This window comes from Pan paniscus, chromosome 1 (genome assembly GCF_029289425.2).
Source record: "Pan paniscus chromosome 1, NHGRI_mPanPan1-v2.0_pri, whole genome shotgun sequence".
NCBI lineage: Eukaryota > Metazoa > Chordata > Mammalia > Primates > Hominidae > Pan > Pan paniscus.
This window is the reverse complement of record NC_073249.2, coordinates 127,737,751-127,752,603: the sequence shown is the minus strand read 5'-3', so window position 1 is coordinate 127,752,603 and position 14,853 is coordinate 127,737,751. Positions and strand designations below refer to the sequence as shown.

The 14,853-nt window shown below is 34.8% G+C and overlaps 1 protein-coding gene across 1 annotated transcript in view; it reads left to right on the top strand.

Moving 5' to 3' along the window:
* Positions 1 to 14,853, top strand: part of PLPPR4 (phospholipid phosphatase related 4) — a 45,602-nt gene that overhangs the window by 13,738 nt on the left and 17,011 nt on the right. The window contains exon 2 of the mRNA XM_003808459.5: positions 10,250 to 10,435. Within this exon, the coding sequence (XP_003808507.3) occupies positions 10,250 to 10,435 (186 nt within the window). The remainder of the gene's footprint in view (positions 1 to 10,249; positions 10,436 to 14,853) is intronic.

Sequence of the window (14,853 nt, the reverse complement as noted above, 5' to 3'; positions counted from 1 at the left end):
TTAGTTATGTCACATTTGCCTGACATTATTACAAGGTGAATATCTGTGTGCTTTCTATGTGTGAATAAAGCAATCCCACTAATAGTGAAAACACTAATCTAAGTATATTAAGATCTTACCTTTTTAGAGGATATGAAGAATATATACAATATCACGCACTATAGACATTGTAGGGTAGCATTAACTATCTATAAAGAGAAATATTCTCTTTTTTATTTTGTTATTTCTCAATGTCTTTGGAAACCCATTGATCCATTGTATAAGCTTCTAGGAAGAGGTAGAATACAGTAATTCTGTACAATAATCACAAACATGAATTGGGAAGCCAGATTTCTTGAGTTTGTAATCCAGCTAACAAGCTGTATAACCTTATACAAATCATGGAATCTTACTGTATAACCTCATACAAATCATGTAATCTCATGTAATCTCAGTTTCCTCATCTGTAAGATGGCAGTAATAATAGTATCTTCATCAAAAAGGTGTTGTGAAGATTGCATGAATTCAAACATATAAAGTACTTTAAATGGTACCTGTCAAACATTAGTAGCATTAAATTACTATTATTACCCAAATTTTTAAATGTCAGCTGTATGTTGTAAGGGAAGAGAAATTACAGCTGGAAGAAAGGATTTAAAAGCAATTACTTTTAATAATTGAAATACAGATTCTCAGCCTCAGGTCTTAGTCTCTAACGGTTTAAAGAATAAAATGCTTTCCAAGACAATGCACATACTTCAGTGTCTAATTATGTAAGAAGAACAAATTTTCACTACCTGAGGTTAAGTCTGGTGAGTGCAAAACCAACTACCCCAAGCCTAGTGCTAGATCAATATTCAGGTAATAAAACAACCATTTATCATTATTTTTGACTTTACTGTTACATCAGTGTGATTGTATTGGTCCTTTTAGAGCTGTAAAGATGTAGTTTCATATTCAGGTATAAAAACATAGAACAGATTTTTTCCCATTCAACCTAATACATCTATTAGGTGAGGTAGCTCTTCTCTATTAATTATCATTGCTATGGAGGGTCCAATTTAAGTTTCTTGATTTTTTAATGCTAATGAAATCATTAGAGTTCTAGAAATTCAAAATAGAAAGCATTTTCTTGTGGTAGAATAAATGAAGATCTTTTTAAATGGTGGATATTTTCTTAACAATACTGCAAGAATGTCTCAACATTTGGCATCTCTCTTCAAATTGTCCATGTATGTATTAGTTTACTGTATATTGGGGACACCTAGTATGTCAGGGATAAGGAGATGGATAAGACTATTTCTCTGCTCTCAAGGATCTTGTCGCTGAGTAAGAGAGAATGTAAAGGAACAACTGCCATCCCATATGACAATTGCTATGATCTAGACATTCATCAGGATATCTCTGTATGGTCAGAGAAAGTGATCCGAAGGAAGCACTAAAAGCAGGAAAACATGTGGAACCTTAAGTTTGCCTAATTTCTGATACTTTATATTAGAAATCATTCACTAGGGAAGACAAAAGTGAAAATAAAAGCAGACCATATCCAAAATATAATTAAATGCTCTTAAGATATTCCCAAAACCAAAATAATACAAATAACTTCAAAGAAACTGCACAAGGAATAACGTTCAGGACCTGAGGGCACCACATCAGTGAGAGTGTGATTTGAAAGTGCCTGCCACCCCTTTCCTGTTGTTGCCGTTGAAACCCCTTGACACATGGCCATCTCTCGCCTTGAAACTGCACAAGGAATAACGTTCAGGACCTGAGGGCACCACATCAGTGAGAGTGTGATTTGAAAGTGCCTGCCACCCCTTTCCTGTTGTTGCCGTTGAAACCCCTTGACACATGGCCATCTCTCGCCTTGTGTCCTTTAAACTGGCAATCTCATTGAAGCCTGGGGCTGTCCTTTCCTGAAAAGCACCAGACTAGTGCCAGATGGTGACATGTGGCAGAATGACAGCAGGATACACGGCGGTGCATGCTTCCAGGAATTTAGCAGACCAGGTTTCAATTACTGGCCTTTGAAGCCAGGCATGCTATTTTACTTATCTGGGGCATGCTCCTTATCTTAAATTTATCTTAGGGATCCCAAGGAGGTTAAGAATTAAAGTAGATAATTAGGATGAAACGTCTAAATAAAAACTCAGTAAATGTCCTTTGCTTTTTAGGTCTGAGTACATACCTAATAAATTCTACTGAAACTGAGAGGAGCTCTAGAAAAGACAGATCTCAGATTGGAACAAACAAAGCAATTTTCATGTTTGGGTGATAAAGAATAAGTGAGTAGAGAATGTGTTTAAGAGTAATAAGAATTAAGAGAAACAGAGTGGCGTTTTTCAAACTGCACCTTTCCCCTAGGACCCCCTCTCCCCACATGGGCACCCCACATGCAGTTATCTTAGCAGTGTGGAGGAGGAAAGCCAGTTGAGTTCCATGAGCAAAGAATTTTGAGCATGTTTCCCAACTTAGACACCTGGGTAGGAGTCTGGGTGTTCCCAATTTGGGGGCTTTGTGGCTGTTGCACAATTTATATAACCTATTTCTGCCTCAGTTTTCTCATTTGTAATCTGGGGATACTAATAGATACTTTATACAGTGTAGATTGAATATAGCGATCTTTTAAACTTAACTAGTATCTGGCACCTAAGTCCTCAACACATGCTGTGTACTTTTCAGAAATTGCCTATGTTTTTTGTTCCTTTAATCATAATTTCTTGATTTCTTTCAATTAAATTCAGTGAACATTTACTGGACACCTAAAACATTAAAAGCACTGGGTGAATTGCAAAGGTTTCACTCTTGAGTACTTGATCTTAGGGCAAGGGTTGGTAATATATAAATAACTATAATCAAAGGCAGACTAACAGATCCTTCGATAAAGTTATATATGAAGTCTGTGAGACGGAGTCTTCAATTCTGAGTGGAGAGCCTGGAGAAGGTTTCAGGGAGAAAAAAATTACATGATCTCAACCTGAAAGAATAAGTACAATTTTTATGAGAAATAAATGTGGAACCATAATGTGAAGCAGAGACTAGAACATGTCTTTTTGAAATATAAATATAATGGGAACATGGGCTGTCTTTCTGGTTTAGGAGAGTGGAGAGTAGGTGGAAAGCAAAATCAACCAAGACAGGCAGACCAAGGCCATATTTTAAAAAGTCATAAATATCATTCTAAAAAATTTGCACTTTATTTTGTTATTAATGGGGCACCATTAAATGCATGATGAGGTGTGAATTCTAGGAAAATTAGTTTGGAAACATTGCGGAGGATGAAACAAATTATGAAGAGAATAGAGATTTTTTTAAAGGCCCTAATGCTTTATATAAGGCAGTGACAGTGTGAAAGAAATGAGAGAAATGATTCTTAATTCATGACAGTATATGAAGCATTTCAGTATTAGATGGCAATGTAAAAAAACCCCTCATTTCACTGATAACAAATGAAGCCCAGAAAGGTTAAGTGACTTTCCCAAATCCCAAAAGCTGGCAGAATAAATGAGGGGAGAAACTGGATTCTCCTGCTTCTGAGGCCAGCACTGGTTTCCCTCAATCACACTGCCCTGTTTCAATTTGTATCTATTCATGTCATACAAGCCACATCCGTTTTATGTATAAAAACTATTTTAGATTTCTAGACCTTAAGTAATGTTGCAGACTCATTCTGACCAATTATTTCCCTTAATGACACTTCAAGTGTTAGTCTGTGTTTATAATCTATATTTTTGAAGTTCTTTGCAGCCAATCTGAATATGCTATACTTAGAGTGAGGATAGTTTTATATACCATAAAGCCTAATATTATGTTATTATTATTATCAATATTTGAAGAAAATATTAATCTGTATTAGCTACAAGGCAAAAAATACTACAGAATACCACTAAAGATCATACTGTAGGAAGTAGAAAATTCCCTCACCACGTGTGTGTTGACCTGCGACAATCTTCTTCATGGCTACAGGCTTTAATACAATTGCTTTGATCTGCTAGTATTTTTCCCAGTTTTAATTGAATTTCAATGTATTCTGTTATTGTTTCAAATTTCACATTATATATGATTTTGGGATATTTATCAAGTTGGTTCCAAGCCTCTCATTTTAAATGTGTTATTAATATTAAAATCTTGCTTAATCTCTTAGAATAGCTCTTGCATATGTTTGGCATGAATATACACAACTATTTTCTTTGACTTCTTGTGACATTACTTATATCAAAACTAAAATAATTTAACCTTGAAATCTCTTATGATAGTGTTGTTCCCCAAAAGTGAGGATTTTGCTGCTTAAATCATCTTGTACCAATAATTTTCAGCTTTATGCCTCCAGCCTTGGACTCTCCTGTTAGCTCCAAATTGACCTCTTACTTTAGTAACTAAGAGACGTAACAGTTTTAATATTTTCAAAACAGAATCTTCTATTCTTTCCATCCAAACTTCTCCCTATCCCAAGGAATGACACTACTGGCCTAATTCCTCAAACCCCATCTTTGAAATCAACCTTTATTGTTTTATCTTCTTCATTGATCAAGCCATAAACAAGGTTTGTCATATCTATCTCCAAAACCATATCAACAATCTGCTGATTTCTTTGTATCTCCAGTACTAAACTCTAGTACATGCTGTCTCATCTCTCCTGGATTTCCGCCATTGCCATGCATCCACTAGAATGTAAGCTCTGTGAATGCATGGAGTTTTCTCTGTTTGGTTTACTGCTACATTCCTTACACTTAGAGAAGTACCCGATGCCTACTAGGTATTTAATAAATATTTGTTGAGTTTTGAACAGCCTTCTAAATTTTTACCCTATTCCTACTTTTGACCCACCATGATCATCCTCAATCTAACAGCCAGTGATCTTTGTAAAATACATTTCAAATCATACTACACCTCTGCTTGAACTCTCCAGAATGTTTCTGATCCTACTTTAAATAAAATTCTAACTTCCTCCTTGGACGTCAGGTCTCTGCAACGTCTGGTCCCAAATCTACCTCTCTGACTTCATTTTGTATCACTTCCTCCTTTTGATTATGGTCTTTACCTGGTTTTCATATGGCTAGTTCTTTCTTGCCCATTCAAGTCTCTGCTTAAATGGCACCTACTCAAATAGGTCTTCCTAGATCTAAAATAGGAATTCAGGCACTTAATTACACAGCCCTCTTCTTTATAGTATGTGTTCTTTCTGATATATATATATCTTTCTGATATATATTTAATATATATTATATATTATATATGTGAAATATATATTTAATATATAATATACTTATATAATATATATTATATATATGAAATATATATTGTTTACCTGGCTTCCTCAACTAGAATGAAATATTCATGGGAACAGATATTTTGTTTTATCATAACTGTATTCCCAGGACCTAGAACGAGGCTTGGGACTAGCAGGCTATCAAAGATATTTGTTGAATGAATAAATGGATGAGGCACCAATACCATACATATAAATTGGCCCTTTGTGACTATGGTTTCCACCAGTTCAAAAGGATGTTATAGGACTCTGAATTCACAATGGCTATGAGAGAGGCAAAGAATGGAACTGATCTGTATTGCCCTAGGCTCAGAGCAAAGTGAACTCTCCCCAGTGAAAAGTAGTTTGTCTTTATTATAATCAGGCTAAAAACAAGAAAGCTATCTGATCTAGATAAAATATCATGATAGATTTGATAAAATGTTTCACTAAAATGGATATATAATCTAGATTTGTCTTTTTAAAGTTGGCATCAGAAAAATCAATATTATCTAGCAAATGTGGTATTTTAAAACACCTTTCTTTTGTTTGCCCTGTTCTCTAAAACAGTTATAATTTTTCTTCTTAAAAATTGCTCTATTATTTTCACTCACAGGTTCCTCAGCAGATGGTAATTATAAGAATCAGTCTTTTCCTTTTGAAAATAAACCGCTTTCCTAATCCTCAGGTAATTTCCCTCCTCTCTATTGCTGCATAAAAATAGCTCGGTTCGGCTGGGCACGGTGGCTCACGTCTGTAATCCCAGCACTTCGAGAGGCCAAGGCGGGCGGATCACCGAGGTCAGGAGATCAAGACCATCCTGGCTAACACGGTGAAACCGCGTCTCTACTAAAAATACAAAAAATTAGCCGGGTGTGGTGGCACGCTCCTGTAGTCCCAGCTACTCAGGAGACTGAGGCAGGAGAATCGCTTGAACTCGGGAGGTGGAGGTTGTAGGGGGCCGAAATGGCACCCCTGCACTCCAGCTTGGGCGACAGAGCGAGACTCTCAGAAAACAAAAAAACAAAACAAAAAAAGCTTGGTTCACACTTTTTTGGGGGCTGTATCATGACTAGAGAATAAAATTTGTAGTTCTTGGCTATGTAGACTTTTAAAAAATCTCTTTAAATCTCATTTTCAAAATCTCATTTTAAATGCAATCAAAACAAGTCTGTGTAATTTTATTATGTGCATATCAATTCTATATGTATGCCGAAACCGGCACATACCGTCTGTTAAATTCCTTACACTCAAAAAAAATCTGTTGTTGAGCATTTCAAAAGATAAAAAGGTAACTCTGAAGACAATTATGTTAGAAATAAACATTGTCATTTAATTCATTACATTGGGTAGTAAACTACAGTATGGGAACACCATGTATAAAATTATTTATTTCCAAAATATAATGAATATAATGAAGATTTTATACAAATAACTATTACAAACAAAATGATGTAAGGAACAGAGTAAATATGCTTTTTAAAAAATAAGATAAATAAACATCAAAAAGAAAAAAAGGTTCTTTTTAGTAGAGATGGGGTTTCACCATGATGGTCTGGCTGGTCTCAAACTCCTGACCTTGTGATCCGCCTCTCTCCCAAAGTGCTGGGATTACAGGTGTGAGCCACTGCGCCCAGAGAAAAAAAGATTCTTATTAGGAAAACAAATGAAGGTTTTAAAACATGCTTCTATAGAAATATAGAAGATATTAATATATATATGGAAAATTATATAATTAGAAAAATGATATAATTGGAAAAATTGTCAGTTTCAGGAAGGCTACTGGCTGAAAAGACTAATGCATAATATTAATGACAAATTACTTTAATTCATATGTTAATGTGGCATATATGTATATATAGAGATACATGCATATATATTTGGAAGTCACTATAACGTGTATCAGTGGCAACATAGAAATCAGTACGATTAGGCCCCTGCCTTAAGGAGATTTTAGTTTGGGAAGCAAAGCAAAAGACTAAACCTAGTTTATAGCAGATAAAAAAGAGCAGTGGGTAAATATTTCCTAAAAAGAAGTACTAGGGGATTAAAACTGAAGAAATTAATCTCAAAAGGTATTATCAAGTAACGCTTCATGAGAAAGGTGATGTTTAGTGAACATATTATTGTTACTGGTTATAACAATAACAACAATACTTAATAATATTTATAAACTATTTATTCCAGATATTGTTGACTTTGGAACTAGAATTCATGGATTCAAAATCCACCTCTGTCACTTATGATATGTAACTGCTTATCCACCAGCAAAATGAGGATACTGATAGCAACTATCTTATGTCACAATAGAAAGTTTTAGGTTAAATGAGTTTAAAATATGTCAAATTAATTAAAATTTCTAGAACATAATATTGGCACGTAGTAAGCACTTTATGAAGTATTTGTTAAATTAATACTTAAATATATTTATATGGATTTAAGTGGAAATTTCAATAATGTGCATGCACCATGGAGAGCTGATTTATTGGTCAAGACTGAAAGCTACTATTCGTGCACTATAGGAGAGGGAAGTAGTGAGGCAAAATGATCAGATATTTGAAGTGATCGAATAATAGCCAATAAGAAAAACTAAATGTTTTTGATATACTTTTTGTTCTCTGCAAAGCATGCATCTGAAAAACAGAAAGATTATGCAAGTTTACTCACTATGTATTTCTTTTTTTTCCAGTAAACCTAATTATTTCCTAACTACAAAAAAAAAAAGACCTCTTGGGGATAGAAGACATAATGCTGTCTTCTAAAAATAAAAATTAAAAAACTGTTTTTTCAAACCAAACAATCAGAAATCATGGGTAGCTAATATTGTCTTTATCAAAAACATTTCCTGTTTGCTTAAATAAATATTATATCCTCCAAAGGAACAAAGCCTTAAACTAAGCAGTTCTTTGAGTGTTATGTAAGTCCACATTTTTGAGTTCTGGAAGGTCTGGCACTAGGTTAAGCATGTGTGATATTTTCTCTTTAGCTGAGAGCAGGTCTCTCACTAAGCTATTGCTCCTTGATGACCAAGTCTATCTCTTATTCACTATATTATATCTACCTACATTAGTGCCTAGCACATTCACACATGAATGAATAAACAATTAAACACAAAAATGGTACACAAAGCCTAGAAAGTACACTGTGCCTAGTTTAGGGAGACCAAATAGATGAGACCCAGTGAAGTCAGGATTTTCAGATAAACAATGAATAACTTTTAGTGTAAGTACCTCTCAAATATTGCATGGGGTATACTTACACTAAAAATTATTCATTGCTATCTGAAAATCTGATTTCACTGGGTGACTTGTATTTTTATTAGCTAACTCTGTTAACTCTAGTCTAGTTATTGTAATTAAATTAAGGTTTACACATTTATTCAATTATCTAGTTATCAACAAGTATTGATTGCTTCCTTAAATTATTAAATGATGTATTCCCTGCCTACCAAGTGCCAGGACTTATAAATAACACTGGCAGACTCTCACTTCATAGAGCACTTATTTCAGTGGGAGACTGGGAGAGATGAAAAATAAATAAGTGAAGTATTAAACTGGCAAGGTAATTTCAGTTAATGATAAGTGTCATGAAAAAAATCAAGCAAGATGATAAAGTAGAGAGTGAAGGATGGATCAAGATCTACCTTGGGTAAAGCATGCAGAAAGGCATCATTAAATGATGTAAAGAAGCAGTAGTATAAAGAGCCAGAAAAAGAGCACAAAAGGAAGAAGAAACAGCAAGCACAAAGGACCCTGGGCAGAAATGAATTTGAATATTACAGGAAAAGAATGAAAACCAATTAGATTGCAGTGAGCAGAGGGCTGAGAAGTGGTGAAAACGTAGTACAAGAAGAATCAAGAGCCAAAGCATGAAGCAACTTGCATTGCATGGGATGGCATTTGGATTTTATTCAAGTTGAGTGGGAACCACTAGACTGATGCGATCTGAAATACTTTGTTGTTGTTGTTTGTTTGTTTTCTTTATTTCTTCTAAAATAAAAGGGATACATGTGCAGAATGTGCAGGTTTGTTACATAAGCATATGTGTGCCATAGTGGTTTGCTGCACCTATTGACCTGTCTTCTAAGTTCCCTCCCCTCAACCCTCAACCCCCAACATGCCCTGGTGTGTGTTGTTCCCCTGTCTGTGTCCATGTGTTCTCAATGTTAAACTCCCAGTTATGAATGAGAATATGTGTGTTTGGTTTTCTGTTCTAGTGTTAGTTTGCTGAGAATGATGGCTTCCAGCTTCATCCATGTGCCTGTAAAAGGACATGATCTCATTCCTCTTTATGGGTGCATAGTATTCCATGGTGTATATATACCACATTTTCTCTATCCAGTCTATCATTGATAGGCATTTGTGTTGGTTCCATGTCTTCGCTATTGTAAACAGTGCTGCAATAAACATGCATGCACATGTGTCTTTATACTAGAATGATTTCTATTCCTTTGGGTATATACCTAGTAATGGGATTGCTGGGTCAAATGGTATTTCTGGTTCTAGATCCTTGAGGAATTGCCATACTGTCTTCCACAATGGTTAAACTAATTTACATTCCCACCAACAGTGTAAAAGCGTTTCTATCTCTCCACAGCCTCACTAGCATCTATTGTTTCCTGACTTTTTAATAATTGCCATTCTGACTGGCATGAGGTGGTACCTCATTGTGGTTTTGATTTGCATTTTTCTGATTATCTGTGATGTTGACCTGTCTGATCTGAAATATTTCTACAAGACCCTTTGGAATGCTGTGTGGAAAATGAATGGGTATGGTGGGAGGGTAGGAGTGGAGGTGTAGCACCAATTAGAAGGTTGGGGTCAACATAGACGCGTAACAGGCTGTGACTAAGGCGGGTGAATTGGAATCCATGTTGAAGGTAGAAGTAATAGAACTTATGAATGATTTTTAACTCTGGAATCGGAGAAGAGTAGCGAGAGAAGGAGAGAAAGCCACTTGTTTTCTATGTATGCCCTGTATATCAGGTAGAATAAATTGATCTTCTTTGTCCTTCATTCTTAGTTGCCTATATTGGCATCATCGGTGGTTAGCCTCTATTTCCTCGAACTCACAGATGTCTTCAAACCTGTACACTCTGGATTTAGCTGCTATGACCGGAGTCTTAGCATGCCGTACATTGAACCAACCCAGGAGGCAATTCCATTCCTCATGTTGCTTAGCTTGGCTTTTGCTGGACCTGCAATTACGGTAAGAATTACCCCCAAAATTGTGTTTATCAGTCCTGGAAAACTAAAAATCACCACATTTGTATAATAAATGGGTTCAAAGCAAACAAAACGTGAACTCTAAATCCTAAATCAAAGTCATGTCTTTGAGATATATTGACAGTATCATGTGGAAGTTAATAGCTTAACATTATTGGCATTAAAATTTAAACATTTTATGATTGGAGAAATGATTGATTCCTAGTGTTTATTTTTATTAATCATTATGAAAAGTTTTGTAACTTTATAATTCACTTTGAATGGCTAATAGGACATTTCTGATATACTTCCTAATTAACTTACTTTACATGTGTTTATTTAGTATCTGAAGCCTGAAAAAATGGGGGAGAAATTACATAGCCAAAAGTGCATTTGCTATCACTCACAGTTTTATTTTTTACTAGATTATCAGTGTTTATTGATTATGGATACTGAGCATAAATAATTATAAAGATATAAAAACTCATTCCAGCCATGCATGCATGCACACATACACATACATACAGACATACTCAAATAATAAACTGTTTTATATTCAGAAAAGGCATTTTCATTTTAAAATATGTTCATGAATTCAAAATAGCTAGAAGAGAATAATTTAAATGTTCCTAGCATAAAGAAAAGATAAATATATAAGATGATGAATATCCTAATTACTTTGATATGATCTTTACATGTTATATGAATGTATCAAATTATCAGCTATACCCTGAAAAGATGTACATCTATCATGTATCAATAAAAAATCTAAAATAAATAACTAAATAAATAAAATATGTACATAAAGAAATGCTCTAATGTACTGGAACTGAATTCAAAACATAGTTGTTTTTAATGTGTTAATATACATTGTGAGTAACACACTTTTAGATAAATCTATTAATAAATAAGACTGGCCAACCCTTTTCACCACCTCTTTTGCCCCAAAAATACTACCTAAGAGGACAAGAAACACTTTTCAAGGGAAATGGTATTTATTTCTACAGTGAAAAACTCTTGTTTTGCTTTTAGCATGTTCATGAACGTCAAAGGAAATGGCTATTAAATTAAAAGCTTTATTTGAAAGCTCCATATTCTAATGAATTCGCCTATTCAGGTTCAGTACAGCAGAGTTTAAGAAGAGTCTCTGCATAGATGTTCTAAACTCTATATTTTTATGTAGCTATGGATTTTTTAATTCCCCAATATTAAATAATTATAATATGCTGTTTACAATTTAAATACATAGTGTATAAAATATTCTCAGAAGATAAAATTGAAACTTAATTTTCATAGAACTTTATCATATTTGAAAGGTCTCTAAACACTTTAAAAATTAATGAGTTATTCTATATTGACTGTCAGATTACTAGAACTATTAATAATGTACTTGGAAGAAGCTGAGACTCTGAGACTAATAAAACATTCTTGGAGTGCGATATTGCTCAGAATAACATTATTTTCCTATTATTTACTAAAGTTTTAACAAAAAATTCATATTATACAGTCATTTTACCAGGGCAGAAAAACAGAACTAAAGACAAAAGCCACATGATTATCTCAACAGATGCGGAAAAGGTTTTCAATAAAATTTGACATACCTTCATGTTAAAAACTCTCAATAAACTAGGTATTGAGGGAACATACCTCAAAATAATAACAGCCATGTATGACAAACCCAAACATCATATTGAATGGGCAAAAGCTTGAAGCATTCCCCATTGAAAAACAGCACAAGACAAGGATGAACTCTCTCACCACTCCTATTCAACCTAGTATTAAATTCTGGCCAGAGCAATCAGACAAGAAAAAGAAATAAAGTGCATTCAAATAGGAAGAGAAGTAAGACTATTGCTGACTAGTCACCAGATGGCATGATCCAATGTCTAGAAAACCCCATTGTCTCAGTCCAAAAGCTTCTTAAGCTGATAAGCAGCTTCAGCAAAGGCTCAGGATACAAAACTATTGTGCAAAAATCACTAGCAATCCTATACCCCAACAACAGTTAAGCTGAGAGCCAAATCAAAAAAGAACTCCCATTCACAACTGCCACAGAAAGAATGAAATATCTATGAATACAGCTAACAAGAGAAGTGAAAGAGCTCTGCAAGGAGAACTACAAACTACTGCTCAAATAAATCAGAGATGACACAAACAAATGGAAAAATATTCCATACTCATGGATAGAAAGAATCAATATCATGAAAATGGCCATGCCATCCAAAGCAATTTATATATTCAATGCTATTCCCATTGAACTACCAATGACGTTCTTCATAGAACTAGAAAAATCTATTTCAAAATTCATATGGAACCAAAAAAGACCCCAAAGAGCCAAGGTAATCCTAAGAAAAAAGAACAAAGCTGGAGGCATCACATTACCCAAGTTCAAACTATACTACAGGGCTACAGTAACCAAAACAGCATGGTACTGGTACAAGAACAGAGACATAGATCAATGGAACAGAATAGGAAACCTAGAAATAAGACTGCACACCTACAACTATCTGATCTTTGACAATCCTGACAAAAACAAGCAATAGGGAAAGGATTCCCTATTCAATAAATGATGCTGGGATAACTGGCTAGCCATATGCAGAAAATTGAAACTGGACCCCTTCCTCACACCATATACAAAAATCAACTCAAGATGAATTAAAGACTTACATGTAAAACCCAACACTATAAAAACCCTGGAAGAAAACTTAGGCAGTACCATTCAAGACATAGGCACAGGCAAAGATTTCATGATGAAGACATCAAAAGCAATTGCAACAAAAGCAAAAATTGAAAAATGGGATCTAATTAAACTAGAGAGCTTCTGAACATCAAAATAAACTTTCAACAGAGTAAAAAGACAACCTACAGAATGGGAGAAAATTTTTGCAAATTATGCATCTAAAAAAGGTCTAATATCTAGCATTTGTAAGAAACTTAAACAAATTTACCAAAAAAAAAAAACAATTAAAAAGTGGGCAAAGGACATGAACAGACACTTCTCAAAAGAGGGCATACATGCAGCCAACTAGCATATGATAAAAAAGCTCAACATCACTGATCATTAGAGAAATGCAAATCAAAACGAAAATGACATACTATCTCACACCAGTCAAAATGGCTATTATTAAAAAGTCAAAAAATATTAGATGGTGGTGAGGTTGTGGAGAAAAAGGAACGCTTATACACTGTTGTGGGTTCAACCATTGTGAAAGACAGAGTGGTGATTCCTCAGAGACCTAAAGTCAGAACTACCATTCAACCCACCAATCCCATTACTGGGTATATACCCAAAGGAACATAAATCATTCTATTATAAAGACACATGTACACGTATATTCATTGCAGCACTATTCACAATAGCAAAGACATGGAATCAGCCTAAATGCCAATCAATTATAGACTGGATAAAGAAAATGTGGTACATATACACCATGGAATACTATGCAGCCATAAAAAAATGAAATCATGTCGATTGCAGGGACATGGATGGAGCTGGAGGCCATTATCTTTAGCAAACTAACACAGGAACAGAAAACCAAACACCACGTGTTCTCATTCATAACTGGGAGTTGAACATTGAGACCACATAGGCACATAGAGGGGAAAGACACATACTGGGGCCTACCTGAGGGTGGAGACTGGGAGGAGGAAGAGGATCAGAAGAAGTAACTAATGGATATGGGGTGTAATACCTGGGTACAACAAATCCCCATGACATGTGTTCACCTATATAACAAACCTGCACATCCTGCACATGTACCCCTGAACTTGAAATAGAAGTTTAGATAGATAGATAGAGTTTGTAATATATATAAATTTTATATATATAGATGCTTTAAATGTATCATACTGTCACACCAGAAAGCGCTTATCCTAAAAGTGCTCAAAATTATTATAATTGATATATTTGAATTTGAGATAAATTACTTAAAATACTACACAAATGATCATGCCTCTGTTATAAAAACTGTATTGATATGTAATCATTGAAACAATTTCCTTTGTATATATCTAGAAGTCTTTCACCTCCAGGGTATTTTATCAAGTTGCTAGGAAAGCAAATTTAGTTGTGGCACTCCCTGCCAGCACTATTTATTTCATGTTGCTTCCTTTGCTGACACTGGTACATGTCCTGGGGACAATAACCTTGGTGTCATCACTGTGTGCCTGCTTGTGTTGACTCCTTCTCATCCTATAATAAATTCTCAATATACAAGTTTGAGATGCTTTCTGAGAGATTTGGCATTAAAACTTTCTTTCTTGAGGCCTGAGAAATAAAAGGGAAAATACACCATGGCTCCCTTCCACCAGGCTGACGTAGGAAGTCCAGTGCCAACTCCTCCCAGAAAGGTGCCACTCAATTCCTGCATCTCCACAGAACCTCCATAGCTGCTGCATGCCTCTTCATGGAAGGAAAGGCAA